The sequence below is a fragment of the Mesitornis unicolor genome, unplaced genomic scaffold (assembly GCF_000695765.1).
Source record: "Mesitornis unicolor isolate BGI_N332 unplaced genomic scaffold, ASM69576v1 scaffold10383, whole genome shotgun sequence".
In the NCBI taxonomy this organism is placed as follows: Eukaryota; Metazoa; Chordata; class Aves; order Mesitornithiformes; family Mesitornithidae; genus Mesitornis; species Mesitornis unicolor.
The window spans coordinates 21,098-46,418 of record NW_010174022.1 but is presented as its reverse complement, the minus strand read 5'-3'; the positions used below and the strand labels follow the sequence as shown (position 1 = coordinate 46,418).

Sequence of the window (25,321 nt, the reverse complement as noted above, 5' to 3'; positions counted from 1 at the left end):
CTTGTATGTCACACTTGTGGAACCTAAAGGCTGGACTGAAGGAATAAACTCACTGGATCCATATATACCTGAAGTTTTAAGTCCTGTCCACTGATGTAATGGCTGAGTGCGTCAACAGCTTCTTGATGCTGGACAGGAAGATCCAGTTGGATAAATAAACTGTTCATTTTCCTCCAGGAAAAAGAAATTTTTAAAAAAAGGAGGGGGCCATGGTTAGATTAAGGAAAAAGGAGCAGCAAACTGATCCAAGCATGAATGCCATACAGAGGAGGATGTTTCTGAGGGGTTCAGGACAGTAACAGTGAAAAGAAATGTCCCTCCTGTTCTTGTTGGGCGAACATAATGCAAGGGAGGAAAGAACAGGATGGGCCATATGGAAAAGAGTTGTGTAAAGCGTCCTCTGTGCTGCAGAGCAAATTGCAGTGGCAAACATTCAAAATAAAGAAAGATTCAAAATGAAACAATTGCGGTTGATTATGGCAGAGTTGGATGTGATTTGTTGACTAAGAACGTGTGCAACAGGAATGCTAATGAAGGAGGTGAGGCCTCTCATTCTGAGTCTTAGAAGAAAGGATACTTTTCACCTTGATTAGTAGGCTGTCAGGTATGAATTGCAACCATTTTTAATTTTTTTCTGGTGTATCTTACGTAATGCTTAATGGTTGTACTTGGTGTTGCACTGAATTTTTTAGCAGGCCTTACTTCCTCTCAGGCATTTCATGATTTACTGCAGAAACAAGATTTGGGATACAAACGTAATGATTCTCTCTTTCAAGTTAGTTAAGCCTTAAGATTCTCCAACTCTTTATTTTTGATAGTAGAAAATATTTTTATGCATCTTCTTCAATTTTCAGATCTTACTTTAAAAAAATATATTTTACTACATTCTACAAATCTGTTCCATATTATTGGATTTAAACATGCTGTAGTAATTTCTTCTCTTTTTACATCTATATAGATTCCTTGGAGTGAGATTTTTTTTTCTTTGGGGCAAGGATAGTATCTTAATTTCTGTTTTTGAGGGAAGCTTATACAATTTTGGAGAATTTAGTAAGATTTCTCATATTACCAGGAATCCTCTAACTGCATGTTTGCTTTTGCTATACAACAGGTATCTCTGTTCCTTTAATACTAAACCTGTTGTTCTGAATGCTGCAAGAGTTCTTTCTCATAGCGTTTTGATTTTGTGGATGACTATTTACCTTTGATTTTGTTACTTTTGTCCTTTCCCAGAAAACTAATCTCACTTTCATTGTGGATTTTTCTTGCTAGCTGGTGTTATAATATGTACAGGTTCCTTCTCAGTGAAAGAGCAGGTAAAGGTTATCTGACATTACTATCTTTACACAGTTAAGACTGAGTCACAGGATTTTTATGATGCCTTTTTTTTCTACATGTTTAAATTCCATATTTCTGTGTCTGTTAGAATATAGCAATAGCACTTCACTATTAGTCTTGATAAACAAACTCAGATCTGTGTGACTGTATTTGGGTTTTATTTTTGCTCTCAAAACTCTTATTTATTTTTTAATATTTTTTTAAGGCTGGATCCTCAGCTCCATTATACGTCGAACAAACAGAGGAAATAGAAACAAATATAACGGATAATACGGAATTATATGAAGATGGCCAGCTTCTTGGCCGCTCAAAAGCAATTGCAACTAAGACAAAGGAGATTGAACAGGTGAGTCCTCTTGACATTTTGTCACTGATTCAGTACCTGTGTAATGGTTTGATCTGCTAGAAATATGTTGATTTATTTTTTTCCTCCTTCTTGGAGCATAATATGCATGTAATCTGATTTCTTGAGATGATGTGATGATAACTCCTCTATCTATTTAATTCTGAAGAAGCGTGGCATTTATCTGTGTGTGGGAATTGGTGGTAGTTTTCTGTAACTTACAACACCTGCTGTTTTGCAAGCCAAGAAAATGACTCCGTCTTTGAATAATTGTTTGAAAATCAAATATAATACAGATAATTTCAAATGTAATTAAAAAGTAAGGCTCTATGTGAGATCAAATTATCAAAAATTACTTTTACACTGTAATTTCCTTAACATAAATGTATACAGTTTGGGATTATACACTAGAAGCTGCCTGTTGGGGGTATTTTTGTGGTTGTTGGGGGGTTTTAGGGGGGTTTTGAGGTTTTTTTCCTAAATCAGCTTTGAATCTCAGTGCCTTTGTCATTCTCTGAAGAATAAGAAGCTTTAAGTTTTGTATTGATTGCAGTCTTTTATATCTGGATGAGGGAGGGTTGTTGTGTTCAAAATTTGTATACTTTTATCTTTCTCTTTTGTGTTGAGTACTTGGGGATCAATTTAATACAGAACAAGATTTCTATTACTCTTCTTGTAACATTGAATTTTTGAGAAGGTTCACCATAAGTTTATTCCTGTATTAGTCTTTAGTATCATGTCACCTCACAGTAAGGGAATTATCTGCAATAACCTTCAATTTCGTTTGCCATAAACAATCAAAGTGTTTTGTTTCCATATTTTTGTTACTTTAAATGGAGAGTTTTAAGATTTTTCTGACTTGATTTTTCTGATGGCAATTCAACTATGCCCAACTGTGGAAATTGCATTTCAAGTTTATAATTTGGGTGGGAGAAAGAGATGACATTCTTCAAACTTGCTCTGATTAACAGTGATTGCAGTGTATGCCTGGGACCGGTGGAAGGGAAATATAGATCAGTTTTCCCCCTCATAATTATTTCATCATAATATCTTCAAGAAAATAGGTGTCTGGTCTTGTTTGAGATAAGCTTATTCTGTGTCTTCATTTTCCATCTTAATTCTAGTAGCCTTTGTTCTGTTGCCTGTGAGGCCGTTTCCTGTGCTGTAGTGCTGTTGCTCCTTTTTACTTGATGCTTAAAAAACAACTTTCTATGCAATTGTTTGGGGTTTTTTTAAATGTTGACTTTGCATACTGGTGTTCCTAGTGAGCGTAGCTTTGCACGTGTGCTGGGTCTGGCTGGGATGGGGTTAACCAGAGCATGCTGTAACTATGAGGGTCATGATGCGGTTTGTTTATGCCTGTGCACCTGATCACGAGGTCATACATGGTTTAAATAAGCTACTACCAAATGCATAAACTTATGACTATTTTAAAATGGCAAACTGAAAATAATAAAGACAAGGAAAATGGCAGCTGTGATTATTTAGCCTGATGCTGGTGGATCTGTGGTTGGTGTATTGCCCAGAAAGATTTACCCCCTCAGTCCTAAGGACAGGCTTATAGTATAGACAGATGGAAAATTTAGGTATAAAAACCAAATGTTGTTTTCAGTATGATCTAATGTTATTATATTTGGTAGAGTTTGCACTTATGTCTAAGGACATCTAGATCGTGTTCTGTGAAACAGAATACTTCTAGGAACTTAGCTCAGAAAAGCCTGAGGAGTCACTTTAAAAGATTTGGATTTCATAGAACCAGTTTCTCCTGTTCTTGATTTGAATATTGAAGCTGTTGGCTTCTGCAGAGTTAAAGTAAGATTTTAGAATGATGCTGGAAGCTTTTTCAATATGTTGTATTCTGCTGAACAAATTTCGTATTTTTAATAACTTCAGGGACTGTGAGTTTGTTGAGAGCTAGACAAGATGGGCCCATCTTCTCTTGAAACAGGCCCCACATCAGGTCACTCAGGGCTCTGTCAAGTTGAGTCCCAAATATTTCCAGTGAGGGAAACTCCACTGTTTCTCTGGACACCCCATTACACTGCTCTCTCTGTGAGCTTGGCTGCCATCAGTCCCGCACGCTGTTCTCCAGAACATGCTTCCTTCTACCAAGAACATGGTTTCTGCTACCTGCTTCTCCTGGCAGCTTCCTGTCCTAATCCTTGTGGAGTCCCAGCTCCTTGCTGTGCTCCCCTGCTTTTGGCTGGCCTCACCTGGGAAGATGAGGGGCCTGCTCCCCCTGTGGTGGCTCAACTGGCTGCTCTCAGGGAAGGATTTTGTTCCCAGGACCTGCTGGCTCAGCCACTTCGTGCTTGGTAGAACAGGATCTTTCCTGGCACTTTTGCGTGTAGGTACTGAGAAAACTGATCCCTTCCATCCTGGTGCGTCTCCTTTTCCACCTTGTACCTCTTTGCATTGAGTGAAAATTCTGCAGCATTCATGTGTGTCTCACGTTTTAATACGATCCATGAAGTAGGGCCTAGATCCATGACGTGGCTTTTGATGTTATATTTGCAAGTAGCCAGAAACTTTGGAGAGCTTTTAGAAGAAGAATAGTGAGGTACTTAACTTTCTGGTTGGTTTTTTTTGGTGAGGTTTTTTTTGAGCTAAGAGTTTCCTTGTGCTTTTGAGCATTCTCTTTCCTCTACAATTACAATTTTGAAATTTGCAGTTATATGTTGTCTGAGCATGGTGGGTAGAAGCCCATTAAACAGGAGCTTAAAAAATTGGTCTCGATACTTAAGAATATTATAGCAGATAATTTTGCATTGGCATGTCAAGGTCCATGAATATTCATAGATTACCGATGTAGCAATTTCAGGTCTTTTAAATATTTTTGCATTTATTTAGCGTGCAATATACATACTTCAGTTGAAGTATTGTTTTGGATTTGTTTAGTTTCTGTTTTTCTATAGTTAAGGATCAGCTTATGCTTTTAGAACATGAAGTGCTGAAGTGTGGGGTTTTTTCGGAAGTGATGACAAACGTGTCCCTGGTGTTAGATTTGCAGTTGGAGCAATTCAGCATTGGTGTTACACAAAAGGCTATCTCTTTGGTGTTCCTTTATGAGCATGAGTCGTAGGGATTCTTGAAATGTCTTATCTTGTCTAGACATCAAGTCTGCAACACTGTATTAATTAGTCCATTATTATGTGTCCAGTTTCTTAAATGTTGCATATGCAAGTTGAAGTGACATGGGTTACCTCTGAAAATCTATCATTTTCAGAAGGCAAATATTGCCAAATGAGCCAAGTACCTTCCTTGCTTTTGGCAAAAAATCAAACCTCTCAGTTTCTGAATGAGATTTGACACTCAGACCTCAGTTTGTCTGTTAGTGCAGAGTCATCTAAGCATGGCATCTAAGAAGACAGCACAGGAATTTATGCATCCATGAATGCTTTTTTTCTTGATGGAATTACTGGCTGACTGGATTCCTTCAGGTCAACAATATTGTTAAATGTTCAGCAGAATAATATTTTAAAGTGTTCAGACATTTGGATTAATTGCTTGTTTACTTGACTTGCTAAATTAAGATTACTTGTTAACAGCCCTCAGTGGTATTAACAACTGTTACCCTTATTGGACAGCCTTCTTGCTGGAAGGTGCTGAAAATCACAGATTTTTCTAAACCTTGCGTTTGAAACTTCATAGATATGGTGCATACAAAGAAGGAAAAATGGATGTGTGGCTGGGCCAACAGGCTGTCCAGATTCTGTTTCCAGAGCTGCTGTTTAACTGCTTTTCATTTTTAGGTAAATTAAATCTCTGGCCTAGAAGCTGCAGTTAAGTAAGAAAGCCAGTTACGTTTCAGCAGCTGTAGTGTGTATAGTTTCAGAAGAACTGTTTCTTGTTCTCCTGCTTTGTCAGATCTCGTGTTCTGGTAAGATCTATACAGACATAACTGAATGGTCTTTGCTTGTATGTAACTCTTCTTAATGGGACTCTGGAAGTGCTGCTCTGAGAGAAGACTGACAGCTCTCAAAGTGAAATTTTACATTGCAAGGATTTAGTTAAGAGAGTTTTGGTTTTAATATCAGACCATAAAGAAAACATACAGGCATTTCTGTCATGATAAAATAGTTACAGTTTCTGTACTGTATGGAAGTATACTGCATGCCTTTCTCCCCTCCCTGTCCCATGTCCATTGCTAGTTATATTTTCCTTCAAACAAAACTGTTTTAAAGTGCTTAAACTATGTAAAAATGAAAGAAAGTGTAAATATGAGGTAGCTTCCACATCTTGGCTAGGAATAAGCTAATAAGAAACCATGGTACATGTATCAGAAAAGTTTTATAAGTTCTGGGTGTGTTAGATAAACACATTTTAGCAATTGTAGTAAAATAAAAAATAAATTTAAAAAATAATAAATTGGACTAATGGGAATCCAGGAAGGAATGAAGGAGGCAGTCAAAGCTGGCCTTGGATGTACCTTTTCTTCTGACTTCAGCTAAGCCAGGGAAACAGGTTACCGTTTCCAGAGCTGGTTGCTCTGCTTATGCTCTTGCTCATTTCAGGCAAAATTACCTAGGTTAGAAAAAATCCCCTAATTGAAATAGGAGTTAAGAGGTAGGGAAGTTAAGTGAAGCTGAGGAAACTGGAACAGTAGCTAGAAAACACATTAAAGGACTGTTTCTGACTATGGATGAGGTCAGACATGCTTTGTTTCTGACAGAAGCAGACCAGACAAGAGTAACAGGCCAAATGAGACTGAAAGATGGGGAAGCTGTAGGTTTTGGGTCCCTCCTAGCTTTTCTGTTGTCCTTCAGACCTTGTGTACTTAATGAACAGTAGCAAGGTCTTAATGATGGACTCACCATCATTAGTTTCATTTGGTTGGTAGCATAGTACGTATCATGCCTCCTCTGAGCTTATGTTTATTTTATTTAGATGTAAGATGTAATTAAGTGTGTTAATTTATTTTTCCCTAATCAGGAAAACGTTTGTCTCAGGTTTTGGTATTTTGCCTTAGGCTTCTCAGAAAAATTGATGACAATTACTTTGCTCAATGATACGATCTGCCTATGATCTTGTTTCATTCTCTTGCGGTTTATTAGTTTCCTTGTATCAGAACCCCTCTCCTTATATACAAGGCAAGTAATTTATCCTTTTTTACACATACTTATGCACTCTTTCTTCCATATTAATTCTGACTTGCTAGTTTTTCTGCTATCTCTTACTATCTGTTCTAGACCACCATAATTTTTACAATTGCAAAATCAAATCAATTAAGTTGTTACGCCTATTTGCATCTTTATAGTTCGCACTTGCCTTAAGTCTTTTTTGTGCCATGATCTTTCAGTTTTCTAAATCTGAGCTGACTGTTAGAAATTTGTGTATTCACATTTATTGGGATTGCAAGATGGAGAATATAAAAGCTTTTGGTCAGCATTTTCATGGTATCATTGATTCTCCTTGCAAGGATTTAAAGTAGGATACTTTTAAAACTATATGAAAAATTTAACTTCTTTTCCTTTCTTGTGTTTGTGTCACCGTGCTTTACAAGTTGCCGTCTTTCACTTTCCGTTTTTTCAGCTGTGTTCTCTTCCTTTCCATGGACATTTAGGGGTTATTTGGTATGTACTGCAGTGCTCGTAATTACAGACTGCTGCATATGCAAAATCAGTGCAACTCAGTCATTTTACTTCAGCACCTGAAGGAATAGTTTAATAAGAAAATGTATTACCACATCTCAGCTTTTCGCCAGCAGCTTTTTTCATTGGAAAGCTGATAAAAAGTGTTATTTAATTCACAACGCTCACGGAGCGCTATTTTTAAGAGAACACAACACCGTAAAGGTATGCATGTATACAGTAACAGTAGCGTATTTTCATTCTTGGAGAGACTCAAATACATTAGATAGAATTCACCTTCAGCTTTCTGTGATTATCTGTCTATGGAAGATTTTGTCTGTGACAGTTTATTTTGCCTTATGGGTTTGGATTTTTTTTAATGTAGCAGTTTTTGACCTGTGCTAAGCACCTTATTTTGAAGTTGGTCAATGACAGATCTAATCACTGGTGCAGATTTTGATGTAGTGACACTTCATTTACATGACCAAGCAGGACTGCGGATTCCAAAATCTCAAAGACTTTGCTTACAGTCAGTCTTAAAGGGGATTGTTTATGGATGTTTTTATTTCATAGCAGATGTCTGGAAGACTTAAATGAGTGTTAGTAGTTAGGTACTTGATAAAGTTGCTGGACTTACTTAAAACCAAAGAAAACGTTAATGAAAGTTGTAGCTGTTTCACTCAGTGCCCAGCTCTTCAATTCTGAAAGACAAGATCACTTCTTGGCCAGGTAAAGTTAAAATCTGAGGAGTTGTCCATTAAATAGTATTTTTTCAATCAACAGCTAGCAGTGATTGATTGCTTGATTTGAAACTTTTGTCATGAGAAACAAGAAGAACCTAACAACAGGATGAAAGAGGACTTGGAAAGTATAATACTGAGTAGGCAAGGCAGAAGAAAGATTAGTTTCAAGAGGTGATGGGTTTAAACAGGATTGGAAAAGGCGTTAGGAAGAGAAGAAACTCCCTAAAAGTATGTGGGCCTTGATATATCATTAGGAACTAATTATGAGAAATTCCCTACTGAAAAAACTGTCAGAAGTTAAGATTCTTGGAAGGATAAGCAGGACTGACACTGAGAGCCTCTTGAGAAAGCTGAAGGACAAAACCAGAAATGAGGAATAGTCTGAGCCTTGATAAAGGCAGGAGTTTCTGTGGGGGTCCGGGGGGTGGTGGTGGTTTGTTGTTGATGGGATTTTGTTGTTGCTGGTTTTAATAACTTTAATTTAGAGGATAGAGAGAGCTTCCTCTCCAACTTTGTCTCCAATTTATTCTTGCTGTAACAGAAGGGCATTGGTGGACTTGAGAAGTGGTTTTAGCAGTGTTGTTTAATTTTAATTTTTAACTGTTTTAAGGGTAGAAGATAATTATTTCTTAGTACTTTTTAGCATTTTTCTTTCTTATAACCTAGTGTCTCTTGAACAAGGCACCTTTTGAATTTTGGAGGAACATGATTCAATGATTTCAGCATTGCTGCTGAGGAAACCTGCTGCTTCCTGAATTGAAACAGAATGAGAATAGGATCAGTCCCATATACCCTGTAACTAGATCCAGAAATTGAAATTGCCTCAGAAGTAGCCCTAGGTCAAAGTACTACTGTCTAGCCCCCAACACTAAGAGTCACATCAGCTTTATCAGTATTCCTGATACAGTGTGAGCACTGAAAGACTTAGAGATGAAACAGGAATCCAAGTGATGCTTAAAACAGGGTAAATTTAGAGCAAATGGAGAACAGGGTCATAAAGGAAAGGCTTCATAAAACCATATGTGATGATGGGAAGGTGGAAACTGAGCGAACATGCAAAAACTCCTGGTAAGTGGCAAAGGAAATGTAGTGGCAGGAAAGGAGGTGACAGGAGGGACGTGGTGCTTGGCATGGAGCTGGTTTCCATTCCTCTTCCACAGATGAGAGCTTTCAGGCCTCAGGAGGCTGGAGTAGACAGCAACAGCAGTGTCACACAGTCTGCCTGTAGGTAGGGAAAACCTGCTGAAATGTGAATCTACAGTTTGAGGTTTTTTGTGTGTCTTTTATAGGCTGTAGGGCTTATCTTACTATAACAGAAACTTTTTTGTAGATGATAGTTTTGGTGGTGCACGTAGTTTAATCCTCTAATGCATTTGTAATCTGACTTGTACACAGCACTGATTCATGTATAAACATAGGATCATCTGTGAGCAAAGACACTTTAGTGACAGGTTGCATTTGTCACCTGGTTCGTAAATCTCTATTTCTTTTTATATTCTATGTCTCAGTGCCTAGCCTGATGTCTTCTTTCTTTTGGCAATTGTTTCACTCAGCAGGTTAAACCCAGTATGTTTTAAAGATGGGTAGGCCACGCTTTTTAAAATAGCTTGTTCTTTTTTGTTAGCATTAGTGATTTGACAGCCATTAATTGCATGGCATTTGGAAAGCAAACACATTATTTAAAATGAAAAAGCTACAGTTTATAGAGGACTGTTCTAAGTTTTTGTTCACATTTTTTTGAGTGCATGTAGTATTTATATAGGTCTGTATCTTAAAAGTGTGGCCTAGAAAGTATTAATTTGCTCAAAACCTTAAAATATAAGGTAACCTTTTTATGGTTGGTTTATTGTTTTTGGTTTTTTTTAACTTTTAGAAGGATAATTCCAAAAGGCATCAGAATTGGGAACTTATTTTCCAAAATTATATGGGGAAAAAAAAAATCTGTTGCATAAGTTGCTTATGCATGTGCTTCTTCTGTAAGTTAAGATTATAAAAACATTAGATTTTAATCTTGGGGTGTAAATGACTAATGCATTTATCATCATTTATCACCAACCCACAAGGATCACTTTCCTGTTTTGTTTGACTCTTACTTGCACAGATGTGACTTTCAGTCCTTGGTGATTGTCTGGATTTGCCCTAGTATGGATATCACAACTTCTAATGGCACAGTTCACAAAATATTGTGGAGAAACAGGGGCCCAAACTCCCCACAGGACAAAGGTTATAGTGCGCCTGTTTTACCTTGGTACTTCGACTTTGAAAGGCTAAGAGAGTCAAACTGACTTACAAAATCACAGGAGTTGAATATTGACAAAATCAAGTGGGTCATGTTGCTCATGGTTCTTAAGCTTCTCATACTTCTTTAGAAGGACTGTTTATATGTTAATTTTCTGAACTATTGAACTTCCAGTATTGCTCTGAGTGACACTAATAACCTTTAATAGATGGATTTTATGCTGTTTCTCCATGGTTTAAGTGGCTTGCTAGCAATCTTTACCCCTCTCCTGCCTCCCAGATAGCTTAAATACTTGGTTTTGTTACAACACGAAATGTTGTACTTACATGGGTACTGTGTGTACTTACTTGACCATGATTACTCCCCACAAGCAGTTCACCACCTTAGTATACTAGATAATTTATATATTAACTTTTTTGGTCATGTGCTACTTAAATAAAAAATCTCCGCGCGTAAGCATTTTTAAACACAAAATCAGAATGGATTAAGGTATGCTGACACAAGCTTTTCAGTGATCATCTTCAACTGGAGATTTGCCCATTTTAATACTTTTTTTTTTATTTTGACTTGGCTTGCTGGAGAAACTGGCTTATGCAATCACTGAGTATCTGTGCTGTGTATCTCTTGACTCTATGGTTAGTTTTCAACTAAATTCAGTTTAGATGATTTGTTGTTACAAGCTTTATGAAAATAGGCAGTAGCGGAAACTATGAGTTGAGTGGAAAAAGACCATAATAATATGAATGCATCTCATTAGACATCAGAAATTCCCCTCAAGCAAGTGTTGCAATTGCTTTAAAAAACAAAACGAGCCCCCAGAATAACCTGTACCATTGCAGACCTCAGCTGCATGTTACAAAGAGTTTCGTGGCAACCAGTTTTAAGAAATTATGTCCATGTGCTGCTGTGTCCTCTGTGCTGGCACAATACTCTCTGTGGGGCCTCAGTATTCATCAAGTTGGAAAAAGAGTGAAAAATTTGCAGATATTTCTTTAACCAGTTCTCTTGTTCATGTGTTGTTCCTTAAGTGTGCCTGCTGCTACACTTTGTTGTCTGTCGAGCCACTACCATCTCAGAACATTTACTACCTTGAAAGCACTGCCTTAGGCACTCAAAGTTATTTAATTGGCAGGCGGAAATCTATAGAAAGCTATAGTCTTTGGTAGTTGTGGTATTTGCATAGTACCTGTTTCTTTTTTGTCATAGGGAAGATAAAACTTTCAAAAATTATTGTTTAATTTCTATCTATAGCTGCCATGACCAGAACTCTCTTCTTCCTTCAGGGCACCTCACCATCTTCTAATGTCAGTAGCCTCAGTTCTACATAATTAGAGGAATTTACTCCCTTGGGAGCACTAGTGCATCAGTAGGCACCCTCATAACAGCTTCTTCCAGCTGGCTCCTTGGACTCGAGCTTCGCTCTGGTTATGAACGAAGCTGGTGTCCAGCTGCTTCAGCCCCTAAAGTTCTTGAGTAGATCTTGAGGGGCAAGTACTTTTGGTAGTGAGATAGCTTGGTTTTGTGAATGAAATAGTCCCTTTTAATTAAAACTGTAACCTCTTACAGTTCATTAAAGTATCTGCACTTTTAGGAAAATGAAGATCACAAGATTTCTGAATGGTTTAAGGATTGATTGCCTGTCAGCTGATGTGATGAAGAACTGGAAGTGTGCAATTACAGAGAAATGTTCCCACACTGAGGCACAACTTGCTGTGAAGTAAAGCTGAATGCTCTTTTGAATGTGTCTGCTGCCTGCTACTGAACAGGGAAGTTGCAACAAAGACTCTGTTACGATTCAAGATAAAGATGTCTTTTTGTTCATTTGAGGGAACCTGTGAGCTGGATGCAGCCTCCTTGAAACCTGTAATTAGATTAATTCTACTGGTGAGGCACTCTCACCCATAGCTCTCCTAGCAAGGGGATGGGGACCGTACCTTCCCCAACTCTTGGCAATGACTGGTGCACCTCTCCACCCCTAACAAAAGTTCAGGTTTTTTCACACAGTTGAAAGGAGAGAAACTATTATAGGAAGGCACGTGAATGCCAGGCTAGGAATCTTCCCGTCAAAGTTCCTTCTCTATGGAAAGAGGTGGGCCATGCCAAAGGACCATGCAAGGAGGACTGGATGCAGGAGAGGATCCAGAAGTCAGGGGCAAAAGGATGCAAGGGTTTCTGAGGAAGAGGCAGAGTGGAAGTGTGTCTAGCTGAGGGGTGAGATGACCTCTGAGTTGGAGGGTGGAGGAAATCTGGAAGAGATGAAAGGATATGTGGTGACAGGAGAGGTAGAGTTGGGAATTGGGAGTGTGGGAAGCAGAGAACGAGGGTGGGACTGGACTTGCAGTTGAAAAAAGAAGATTTGTGCCAAGATCAGGAACTGCAGCCAAGAGGGTGGGGAAAAGAAGGAGATGGGGAACAAGAGGAACATGGGTGGAGATGGGAATTAATTCCACAGAAGCCCTGAAGCCCATGGGCAAATGCAGTGGAGTTTCTCCCTGGCTGGAGGGTGGAGACACTACATAATGCAAGAAAGCTCGTTATTTCTGGTGCCAGAAACAAGTGGGGAGCAGTCAGGTGCTTCCAGCTTGGTGTCTTCCCCTCTGGATGCCCTCGAGGTGTCTGCAGGAAGCTACAATGGTGAGGCAGGAAATGCAGCGTTCCTGCAGCGAGTACCCGAAATTGCTTGCTGAAAAATGTGATAAACATGTCAGTCACTGCTGATTATTCTGTTGTCTGTTTGATTCACTTACTGTATTGTCATCAATTGAAAATAAAAACAATACAAATACTGTTTTTATCAAAACTCTTCATCTGCTTACCAAGTGTAGATCCAGCCATAACTCTAAAAAGCCCTGATTAATTTTTAATTTTTTTTTATTTTTTTTTTAGTTTTTCTCATATTTACTATTAGGCGTAACTGCAGCTCACTGTCCAGTTTTCCTTTTTCTTACACTGCTTTTAAGGGATGTTTTCTTGCAGCTATGTTTTCGCTAAAATCAGAAGCAAAGATAAACTCTGAGATTCTGTTTCCTGTTTCACTGAGGTCAATTAATGCTTTTTTTCCTTTGATTTTCTAGTAACAGGATACCTAAATGTTTAACTGAGCTCTGGAAAGCTCTCTGACTCACCTTTGATTTAGTCTAGGCTATTAGTTTCTTGAGCCCATGTATAAGTGATTTGTGCTTTTAATAACACAGTGAAATGTTTCATAATATATACAACCGAATTATCGGTCTTGTTATTCCTGTAATCTCCTTTTGGATCGAGAATTACATCTGCATTCCAAATGTGACAGTTATCATCTGTACATTAGTAACTATCAGTAAAATGGTTGTAGTATTGAGTCATTAACATACCTAATCCAAATGTGATTAATCTTGAAGTACTCATTTATATGTGATTTGATAAGACAGACTTTTAAAGAATAAGTTAAATACAGTGTGCATTCTTGGTGTGTGAATTTTCTACATCATTTGTCAGCCAGTACTTGGGGAATAGGGGGGGTCAAAAATATCTGGAGTTTAAAGTAATTATATGATCTTTCATGACCCAGACAAGTTGCCAAAGAAACTCTGTTTTAGGAGTGTTCCTTTCTATTTTAAGCAGGGTGGGCTTTTTGCTACCAAGAAAAGTGTGTATCATTATAATGAGTTGGCTCTGGAGACTTCTAATTTGTGTAGGTGTTACTCATGTCATAGTAAGCAGCCAGAGCAGTGATTCTGAAGAGAAATATCTGTGTACTGTAACGACTATTCCCTTCTTGTTAATTTCTATTGATTCAGATACATTTTTTACTGATAGGAGAAACATATTTTCTGTATGTATGTATATCTGACAGTGCAGTGAAAATGTAAGGTATCTTCTTGCTTGTCTTAGACCTGTGTTATACACTCGGGACTTCCAAGAGTGTGACCTCTGCTTGGCAGCACAATCCTCTTTCTTTACTCTGTTCATGGACAAGTTTGTTCGCTTTTTTGAATCATGTCATTTGTTATAAAAATGATCCTTTCTACTTCAGGAGAAGCAGGATTTAATCACTTGTAACCCTATTGTTAAAAATGATAGTGGGTTTCTTTGAAAGTCTAGTGCCTTTATAGTAACATGGCTCGTGTCTTCTTTATCTCGGGCTTCTTCAGTCCATTGCTGTTTGACTGAGTATATTGCAGCAGCCTTCTGGTACTTGAAGAGGAACTACAAGAAAGCTGGAGAGGGACTTTTTACAAGGGCAGGTAGCAATAGAACGAGAGGGGATGGTTTCAAACTGGAAGAGGGGAAATTTAGACTAGATCTTAGGAAGAAATTCTTTACTGTGAGGGTGGTGAGGCACTGGCACAGGGTGCCCAGGGAAGCTGTGGATGCCCCCTCCCTGGAAGTGTTCAAGGCCAGGTGGGATGGGGCTTTGGGTGGCCTGATCTGGTGGGAGGTGTCCCTGTCCCTGCCTTTCCCTTCTGTGACTTGGGCGGTGTGTTAATACTAAGCTGAAGTAAGACAAAGTGAGTCAATGGGTCGTGTTCAAACTAAGCAATAGTTTTAAGATCAGATTTCAGAGCCTTGCAGCCAACAAATGGAAAGTGTTAGTCGCATTTTCTTCATGAAGAGCGTAAGCTACTGACTTACCCTGTAGAAGCCAGCTTTTTAATTTATTTTATGTGAGTTACTGTTATCATTCTACACAGTCCATGGTACTCTTAAATAAATAAATGAAAGAAGTAATCCTTTGTTTAGCATGTGAATCAATTCTTTGTGGATACTAATCCTTGAAATAGCAAAATGTCTTACCTGCTGATTTGAAAGTAGAAAGGTTGCAATGTTTATACTCTTATGTGATTTAATGAAAACAAAAAGCCCACTGGAATTTCTAAATGAAATGAGAAAATGTCATTCACTTATGTTTTTATATTTAATTTGGATTGCTCTACTCTAAATAATTAAATCTTTTTTTCTCATTTCATTCTGTTCCCGGACAGTCTAATTCAGCCAGACCTTTATTGGCATGAACTGTTTTGTTACCAAAAAAAAAAGTTCTGGAAGGCTGCATGAAGGGAGGAATGCCTTATTTTTCAGGATATGTTTGTACGAATAACCCCTGTCTATCCTGTATCTTTGAAAGCACATGGTAATCTTGTATGAAGTAAGGTTAAAAGGCAAACGGCATGGTACTGTTTCTTTTGGCTATTGCATTCAAGTGTTTGACCTTTCGCAACCTATTTTTATCTTGGGCAGTAAACTATTTAGTTCTGCTTATCACAGGAGACTTCACTGCTCTCCTACCATGCTGTTCTTATCCGAAACACACCGTATCAATCCAGCATCAGCAGACTTTATCAGCAACAGCCGTTATTCTGCTTAGAGATACAGCATTGAAATAGTTTATTTATATTGTAACAGTACATTTTATTAAAAAATACTTTCATATATAGTTCTGTGGTTTCCAGTTTCACTATCTAGTTTAGATCTTCTTTTATATTACCTCCTGATCAGCTTACTCTTTCTCCAGATTTTAGCTGTTTGACTTGAAATTATTTGTTTTGGTGTGTGCCCTAAAGTGAATTATTTTAGATTATTGAAACAATAGCCTATGTATCTCTAAAGATAAGTGTAATATGGCAACGTAAGTATGCTTGCAGATATTAACCGATTTCCTAATTATTTGAGGGCATCTTCAAATCATCAAGGTGCTGGTGGTAATTTGAAATTCTATGAAGTGTTTAGTTGAGGGGTCAGCTCCCCCATACCTTTACTTGTCTGTGTGATTTGCCAGAGTGAAGTTCTACACATTGGAGTGTTGGCCAGAGGCAGAGCTTGCTGCATCTCTGAAGTGACCACAATTTATGATGCTGCTGGTGATGCCTAACAGATCTTGGAGGAAGTTGAAAGAGTTGCTGGGCAGCCGCTAGTTTGTTCTAGCTGTAATTTTTTTCCTTGACTTGTTAATTTGCGTGATGCTTTACTGTCATAAACAAATACTGGTACCATCATCAGGCTCCCTGTCTTACAATTAAAGTAAGATATTTCATGGAGTAAATCCCAGAGGACTGAGTCTAGACCTCTGGTATCCTTGTGCGAGTTTTGTCTCTCAAGTATTAGAAATAGCTCTGTTGTTTTTTGACTTTGTGAATTTGTTGCATTGTGCTGCACGTCAGGGATCACAGAAAGCTGCTCTGAGCTATCTGAATACAGAACTGAAGCTCGCAAAAAAAGCCCAACATAAAGCAGTGTTTGATTATCCCAGTTTTCTTCTGTTGGTCATAATATTTCTTATAAGGATAGACTGAAGCTGGACTCTAAAACAATCAAAGCTTTTCAGTGGATGCCAGAATCTGAAGACAAGCAAACGCTTCAAAAAGTCGTGAGTGTGTTCACGTATCTTGCCAAGTTCGTTCCAAATCTGTCCTCTGTCAGTTCACCCCATCAGACAACTTCTGGAAAATGTTCAGTGACGCTGGGTTGAGCAGAGCAGACATTCCTTTAATGAGTTTGATCGGTAGCAGTTCTGGTGCTGAAGTGCTGCAGCATTGCTTAACTCTCTCATTAGTAAAGGCTTGTAACAAGGAAATAGAAAGCCAATGTTCTTAGTCTCAAAAAATCTTTTTAAATACAAAATAGGCTTGTTTTTCACATGGAAACAGTAGTTTGCAATTTTGAAATCAGAGATTCCCAAGCTTTTTTTTAATCAGCTAATTGCTGTGATTCTACAATATTACTTATGAGCTGTAACCCAAACTTACCAAATAACTAATTCCAAGTACTGTGGGATACAGTCAGTGGTGTATCCACGGAGTAAATGCAGAACTGCTACTACGTTCCCTTGGAACCACAATTGATAATCACCCCCCAAATACATATGATTTACTAACCATTAAAGACAATCTCTGCTCCTTGTGGTTTTCTCTTTGGGGAGAGTCATGCTTTCTATTTTTACCAATTCTTGGATTGGATTTTTGCTTCCAAATTGAAGTGGAAATAGCTAGAATTGTGGGAACAGATTCAGGAGGAGAGAGAGTTTGCGTGTTGAATGCTAAAAAATGCAGAAGGAATGAATATATTTGCAATGAGAAATGAGACTTCATCATACAGCTTTTGTGACCCGCTCCACCCCCAGCCATTATGCTAGCTTTATGCTCTGTTTCTTTATGTATTTTGTGTTTGACTGAAGATACATGCTAAGATATGCAGTCATTTAAACACAGATCCTGTGTGCTTTATCATTTTGGGTTAGCAGCAGTTGTATGAGGGATCCCAGATGAGCTGAAGGAGACTGGTCACACCAGTAAAGCTATAGATAAATGTCCCCATTATATGGCATCCACGGCTGCTTGTCATCTTCTCATCCAGAGTGGGTGATTCCTCCCCACAGCCCAACTGATACGCTATAGCATGTGACCTAATCGGGGTGATTTTGCCTAAAAATGAATTTTAAGAGTGGTCCTGTCTATTGCTGGGTCACACAAACAAGTGGGGTGATGGTTTCTGGCTTGGGGTTGGAGACAGCTGGGAAGGAGGAATAGTCTTTTCAGCTGCCACAGCTGCACATGGAAAAAGATACCCATCCACAAGCTAGGGAAGGATTACAGAAGTCTTCAAAAACATGGCCTTAATTTACTTTTTCCTTTATTTGATTTTATATTCGAAATGAACACTTGAAGTAAATGATGAGAGTGTCTGTTCAGAGGGTAGAGACAAGACCAGGACTTGGACATGAAAAATATTGGATCCATTATTGAGGCACTAATAAAACTGATTTGTGAGGCTAATATAATGTGTGAAGTAATTCTAAACTTTCAGAAACCTTAAGGTTTAACATAAACTAAGTAATAAAATGTTGGTAATCTAAGTAATTGTTTTTCTTCTTGCAGCTGTTGCTTTGCTTTTCTGAAAAGTTGTCCATTACATGCAGTACTGTACTTTACTCTGTGTAGTATTTTCTTTATACTGCACATGTGATTAAAAACATCTAGTCTTTGGCATGCATATCCAAATCTGCTTTAGCATTTTTTTAACCATTAAAGAAGGCAAAAAAAAGTAGTTGCTCTTTAGGCAGTGATGGTGAGAAAGCCTCATTTAAGGGCTGGTTCTTAAACTCATCGATCCTCTGGCTTTGAGTTTGCAATAACAAAGCTGCTGCCAGTTAATCACGCAGCTGATCTGCTGGGAGTTGCTCTTAATTGGAAAAGGAAGATTTCCTTTTTTGTTTACTTCTCTTGCTGCTTGTTTACGTTGTGCTACTGAAGCAAATATGGGTGATCCACACCTCAGGATCAAATTCTGTCCTGCCCATTGGTAAAAATGAGCCCTCTTAATGCAGAGTGTTCAATCTGAGAATTTGTTGAAATTGGAAGTGTGAAGACTTCCATTGAGGGAAAACTAGATCACCACAAGTCACTTTCTGATCAAAGCTCACATGCCATTGCTGACCTTGACTGCAACACAGTCCACATATGTGGATTTTAAACTACTGTACTTTCTGTTGAAAAATATTTGGGTGTTCTTATGAGAAGGAAGGTTGATTTTTATTTTTTTTTTTAATGTAATTGTTGCCATTAATATATAGTCCATTCTGATGAAGCTTAAATGAATATCGCTTTCCTTTATGGTCAGTGAACATAACTGAAAGCCATTAAAGCATTTTTAACTAGAGAATTAACACAGACAATCTTCTGTAGATAAACTTCACCCTTCCTGTTTTGGATGGAGCAATAAGTTTACCATCGGGCAGATTTAGGAAATAGCTTTCCATCAATTCAGTATTTTATAAATAAAAAGTTGCAGGGCGAGGTCCTTCCTTTGGCATAAAGCTGATTATTTCCTGTTTAATCCTGAACTGGTGCAATTCAAGTAATGGGATTTTTTTAGCATCCATCAGAGAGGAGAGAGTTTAGTTTTATTGTTTTCATTTATGGTCCAGTGAAAATGCAGTTTCTAGACTTGAAGATCATTATAGAACAAAGGGAAATTAATAAATATATAAAAATTGTTGCTCTTTCAGGCAGTTTTTTGGCTTAGCTGCACAGTTGTTAGTAGCTGGACATTCTTAAACATGGAGCTGGGTTGTCTTCCACGTGAGCTGAAAAGCTGTCATTGATACATCTTTAAGAAATTATCAGTACTTCTAGTAAGGTTTAAAAATTGATTAATTGTAATTGCTGTGGATTATTGGAATGCAGATTTATCATCTGCTTGCAGAAGGCACACACATTCTGTAAGAAGAATATGTAAGAGGTAGAGCTTACACTAATACTGCTGTTTTACCTAAGGAACACACAAGTTAGTATATGAAGTAACATTACCCTCATCCAACACATCTGTTGTAAAGAAGCCTATGAAATCTGGGCCACACACAAACTGGTCTCCAAGGGCCTGTAGTTGGTGTTAGAATGCTGTTATTATGTGGTCTGATTGGTTTAGTAAAGAATTATCTCCAGTAAAACCATGTAACATAATAGTCCTTGCTCTCCCATGTGGGAGCTACTTCTGCTTGACTGAGCAAGACGTTTCTTGAAGAAGTAATAATGCACTTGCTCTTGCCAAAACATAACGTTAAATGAAGTGTATCGTCATGTACATTTTTGTTGTGTGTCAATTCTTATTCATTTAAACATGTACTTAAAGTCCTCCACTGTAGTATTAAAAATTATTAAAATAAATACATGGATTTCCTAGCAGTATATTTTAAGTAAACGTCTTGCTTCTAATTGAAAACTTGTTTGTAGTAATTTTAAAGCAGTGAGGAACTATTTGGAAAATGTAAGTCCTCATAAATGAAAACTCTGATGTTGAAGTTTCCATATATTATCTTAATTGCCAAGCAGTACAAGTCATAGCAGTTTAAGGTTTATCTTGCACTGTGCTGAATACTTTGTGTGTGATGCTTTCCCTGCTCACTTTGACTTTCATTAAAAGAGAGCTGAGACAGTTCAGTAGTTCATATCAACAGATTTCTAAATGGTACCAACTTGGTTGGCTTTTGCTATGGTTGTTTAGAACTGTATAGCCTTGCTCTACAGTTTGTCCTTCTTGTAAAACTACAGCTGTAGCCACTTACTGCAATTGTTGAGGACTTGTCTTTTTAGTTGCTTTTTACTTTTGTTGTTTTTGGCTCTGCTCAGCAGACTCGCATAAAAGCTCTAAGTTCCATCTTTAGATTGCTTTATAAGCATTGAGGATATGCTCAAGACTCTGTACTTTATTTGTTTGGATGGTGAAGGGAAGAGGAAAGGAGCTGGGGAGGGATGGCACTGCACTAACAGAGATGATGGTGGCAAGAGATGTTATTGCTGAGGGGCAGAGCCCTGCACAGCAGCAGTCAGAGGAAGATGAGGCTGCAGTCATTGCACACCTGAGCTGTCATAGGCTTCTGAGCTGCAGTGGCCTCCACCCTGAGCAAACCCCGTGACTTCACTGTAATTATAGAGGGGTCACCAGGGGCATGATATGAAGCAAAGGAGTGTCCAGGTGAAGTCTTGAGCTTAAACTGGGGATAATTGTTTCATACAAGTAAATAATTTGGCCTGCGTGTTTTATTCCCATCTATGACGCAGCATGGAAAAGACCAGAGTTGTGACTCAAGACCCAAGCCAACTCTTCGGTTCCTTTCAGCCTTAAAATGCATGTGTAAACTCAGTGGAGAGTTTATAGGCGCCCACCCTGCAATTTTACAGAGCACTTTTCATCCCTTTCCATGCTAGAATTCTACTTTAAAATGAAGTGGGAAGCCTTGCAGTGGCATTGGTTTAGACTGCATCTTCATCTTTTAAAATCAGTTTAATCAAATGAATTAGACAGGCAGGAGATGCTGTGTCCTAGAAGCAAGATGCTGCAGATCAGCTGAACAGAAACACCATGGCCTTGTGCCAAGGAGCCCTGTGTGGGGATCAGCAATGCTTCTGGGGCATTCAGAGCTGGGTGGCCTCCAGAGCTTGATGGCCTCAGGGGCCTCTCTCAGGGGCCTCCTCCGAGGAGCTGAGGGTCCCAGCACCTGTCCCCGCTGCGCTGTGCTCGCGTGCAGCCCCCACGTTGCCAGTCCCGGTCCTCGAGGGCAAAGCAGAGCTCAAATCAGGATTCATGCTTCTTTTAAAATGATGGCTATATCAGCATCTATGCCACATGAGGGGCTTCCAGCAGACCTTTCGGTCAGCTCTTTAGATGCCAAAGATGGTGGGCTTACATTCTGAAAGCTGTTTAATTCTATTAAGCCAGGCGCTTGAAACTTTCAGTGGAAAGGGAGGCAGGATTGCATTTAAGTGCAAATAACTTTAATATTTTGTGTATCTTCAGTAAGTAACAAATTTACATGAAATTGTTCATTATTACATAGTAGATTAAATAAGTCATTTCCCCCAATTTGCATTTCAATGAATATCTAATTGGTCTATAAACACATTGACTAATGGGTACAGAAATTATTACATAGATTCAAGGCAAAATTGTTAGTGCATTTTTAAGAAAGGAGTAGAATAGACTTGTTGATATAATTAAAAATTGTATACCAGTGTTGTAACCAAGTATTAAATCTGTTGTACGTTAATTTAGCTTTTTGTAGCCATGAAAAATTGTTTATGTTGGTTGAAAACCAATTTAAAATGTCTTGATCATGGGAATTGTCTGCGAGTGGTTTAATGACAGTTCTGAGCATTGTTTGCACTGTGGAGCTATAAATTTATATATTGCACTCATAAACAGAACAGTACAATTACATTGCCACTGCAGTAATGAAAATCTCTCTGTGCTCTTTCAGTGGAGGATTAGCTTATTGTACTTGAGGAGAGTGAATTTCGGGTAGATTAATAAAGTCTAATTTACACTGTTGAGAAAAATCAAAGATAGTATGCAAATAAATTAAAAAGAAGTGATCTGGGGATAGGTAATAATTCATTTAGAAGTTGTCTTTGGCAAGGAAAATACTTTGATATAGTAGTACTTAAGTCATTCAACGTGCAGTAGTTTCCCAGTTTGCTAGAGTTTACATGCACAATGATAATGCAAAATCTTGCTGCACATGCAATCAGCTTAGACCTCAGCCTACACTACAAAGTCTTTTAACACTCCTCTTGGTTACAAATGCAAGAAAACTTTTACCTCCTAGTCTGCCTACCCATGCTGGGAAAACCTGGCATAGATGTGGCTGCCTTAGCAGGCGAGTGCTTTGTCAGACTTATTTTCGGTTTGCTGAGGAGGGGAAGTAAGGAGCTAGCTCGTACCACCAGAGGGCTATACCGGCCTTGCTGGCGAGGTGTAGCTGGGGGACACAAGCTGTCACCTCCCTCTGGTGTAGAGAAGCCCTGGAGTGTCACTGAAGCAAGAGAGATTTTGGGCAGTTTGCTTCTTCAGTGATGGGGTGTTTGGAGGGCATACGTTACGGCTTTCAAATTTGGGCTGTACTTGCACCCTGCAAGTTCAAGCTCTGACCGTCAGAAATCAAACAGCTACCAGTGAGCATGTTGCTTCTTTCCCCCTTGCATGGGGGGTTTGATATTTGTGGGAAATGTGTCCTTAGTAACTAAAACGTTTCTGTCTTCTGAAAGATAATACATTAAATAAATATTTGCATGAATCACAGATACAAGACTGTGGTTGCTGGGCATGCTGGATCTTCTCAAGGGTGAGTTTAGTTCCTAAGGGTTACAGGCTGTTTAACGTGGTTTCTGAGCCAGAGCCCTAATTCCTTCTCTCGTCTGAACTGAGCCTTGAGGGTCTTTGGCTTCTGGGTGAGGAGCTGAGAGCAGGCAGCTCTGTAGATGAGCAGCGACTCACAAGCACCAATGGTGGGCTGTGTAGATATAGTGCAGAGCTGCTCAGAGAGCTTCGAGTTGTGTCATGTTGCTGTGAAGAAGGAATCCTGATGGAGCTGAGTGTGTGAGATGAATCTGTAAATGTATGGAATGAGACGAATGTTCAAAAATGCCTTTCCTTGCACAGACGGTAGAGCTAAGCTGAGGAAATGTGGTGCATGGGTTGAAATAAGGCTTGTGAATATCTCCATTTTAACTGCTTTTTCCTGGCTTCATTGGCTTCTAATATTGTGTCTACTCTTGCTGCTGAAATGAAGCTGCTTCTTGGACAGGTATACAAGGCCTTGGGACCAAGATGACAAAGTTTCTGGCTCTTCTGCAGACCATAGTCACTTGCAGGGGAAGACAACTTAAGTTTCACTTTCTGGTCCCATTACTGTTTATGTTGTCCAGCAGCTCTGTTGCATGACGTACATGGGCAGGTCCAGAACAGTTTTGAAGAAGAACGTGGGGCTGTGCTGGGCACAGATAGGAAATGATGCACACTTTGCCAGTGAGTAGTAGACAGGTCATCAAGGTATTCCCTAGCTAGGTATAATTTCACCCGCATCCAGAGTTCAGAGGTACAACAAAGTTTTGGTGACATTGTTTTCCACCCATCAGCTGAGCCATTTAATATGTTTTATTTGGTTTAAGCCAAGATTATCATTGCAGGAGGAATATAGTAGTCGCAGAAATGAGCAGTTCTTATGTGCTTGCTTCTGTCCCTCTTTCTTCCCCATCAGAGGTGAATGTCCCAGAGCTGAGCTGGAGGAAGAGAATGTGTGGTATCCTTCATCTCTTCCATGTCAGTGCCATACACTGTAATTACAGTCACTGTTGATGGTGCTTTGAGGTTAACTGTGAAAACTTTGTGCAGATGCATATTAGGGAGCTCTCAAAAGTTTCATTCTACCTGGTGAGTTTTAAACCTTGATCACCTCCAATTGGTGATCACCTCCAGCCTGGGGAGCTACCATCTCTACTGCTCTAGCTAGGTCTGGAAGTAAATGCCTTTAGCTATATTTAAACAGTTCTAACAGTGCAAATTTTGGGTTAGTTTCCTCAAATATATGAGGAGTGTTCACTAACATGTTGCAGGTGCTTCACACCTTTAGACTTGCATCTTTAGGCTTGCATCTAGACAAAACCTGAGTGCTTATACAGAGATGGAGGAGCTGATCTCAGCCAGAGCTTCTATGTTATCACATAAGAACAAAATGCAATGGGAATTACATAAATGTAGGCGTATTTGTGGTCCTCTGACCTCACAGATGCCAGATGTGCTGATTTTGGAAAACTCTTCAAAGAGAACTTGAATTTGGCTTACATACTTCTCATTCATAGGAAAATCAAGACTATATATGTATTGTGTGTGTGTGTGTGTGTGTGTGTGTGTGTGTGTGTGTGTGTGTCTGTGTATAAAAATAAATATATTGATGTATTTGGGAATAGAACAGCTGTTTCTGCTTCTCCGTCATCTGCTTACTAAAGTGTTACAGGTTCTTTCCATTATGCTGGTGCTGTGGCTTAGGTCAGAGAAGAAAAGTATGCTACGGCCTTGGTAAATGATCACCCCATGGCTTTAGCCGTTTTCAGGATTACCTGACATATATATCAGACAGAATAATTATGTCATTGGTATCGTTCCCTTTCTTGTTTTTCAATATAAAAATGTAATTCCTTCTTTCCCCACATATGGAGTCATTTTCAGGTTTTAGTTCCAGATGTTTACAGATGAGCTCAAAATGAGTATCAGCTGGAATTTTAAAGATAGATATTTTCAAACCTTGCTGGGTCACAAGTTCTTCCAGTATTTTACTCAGAGAGAAATAGAGAGCTCTTTTTGCTTGTTTGGAGTCTTTTCTGCAGTTTTCTTTCTTTTTTAGTATCCCATTCTCAGCTTATTTTCCAGAAATAGCCATCTCCTCCTCTGTGGAGAAAATGAATTTTAATATGCCACACCACCATCCTCTCTTTCAAGAGCTTTGAGCGCTTTCACCATTTTTTCAAACAGTTGATGAAGCTGTAATTTATATTGTTGCAGTTGATAACTCTACTCCTTCAGAAAAACACAGTAACTTCTCTCTGAGGGCTGGTAGTTGTGCACTGGCTTGAGATGTGAACTGGTTTGTGAAGTTATCTCTGCGACTGTGGCTCACAGTCCTTTCAGTTGTGCTGATGCATCTGGTTTTAGAATTGAATCACTGAAATCACATTAATTGGGGGGAAAGTAATTTGAAAAGGGATCATCTCGGTGATGCAATTTACATCCCAGCTACACAAATACGTTTATCAGCACAATGGAGAAGGAGGCAGATTGC

The 25,321-nt window shown here is 38.8% G+C and overlaps 1 protein-coding gene across 1 annotated transcript in view; it reads left to right on the top strand.

Moving 5' to 3' along the window:
• Positions 1–25,321, top strand: part of PPHLN1 (periphilin 1) — a 53,247-nt gene that overhangs the window by 25,248 nt on the left and 2,678 nt on the right. Inside the window, exon 7 of the mRNA XM_010180912.1 lies at positions 1,544–1,684. Coding sequence (XP_010179214.1) covers positions 1,544–1,684 — 141 coding nt within the window. The remainder of the gene's footprint in view (positions 1–1,543; positions 1,685–25,321) is intronic.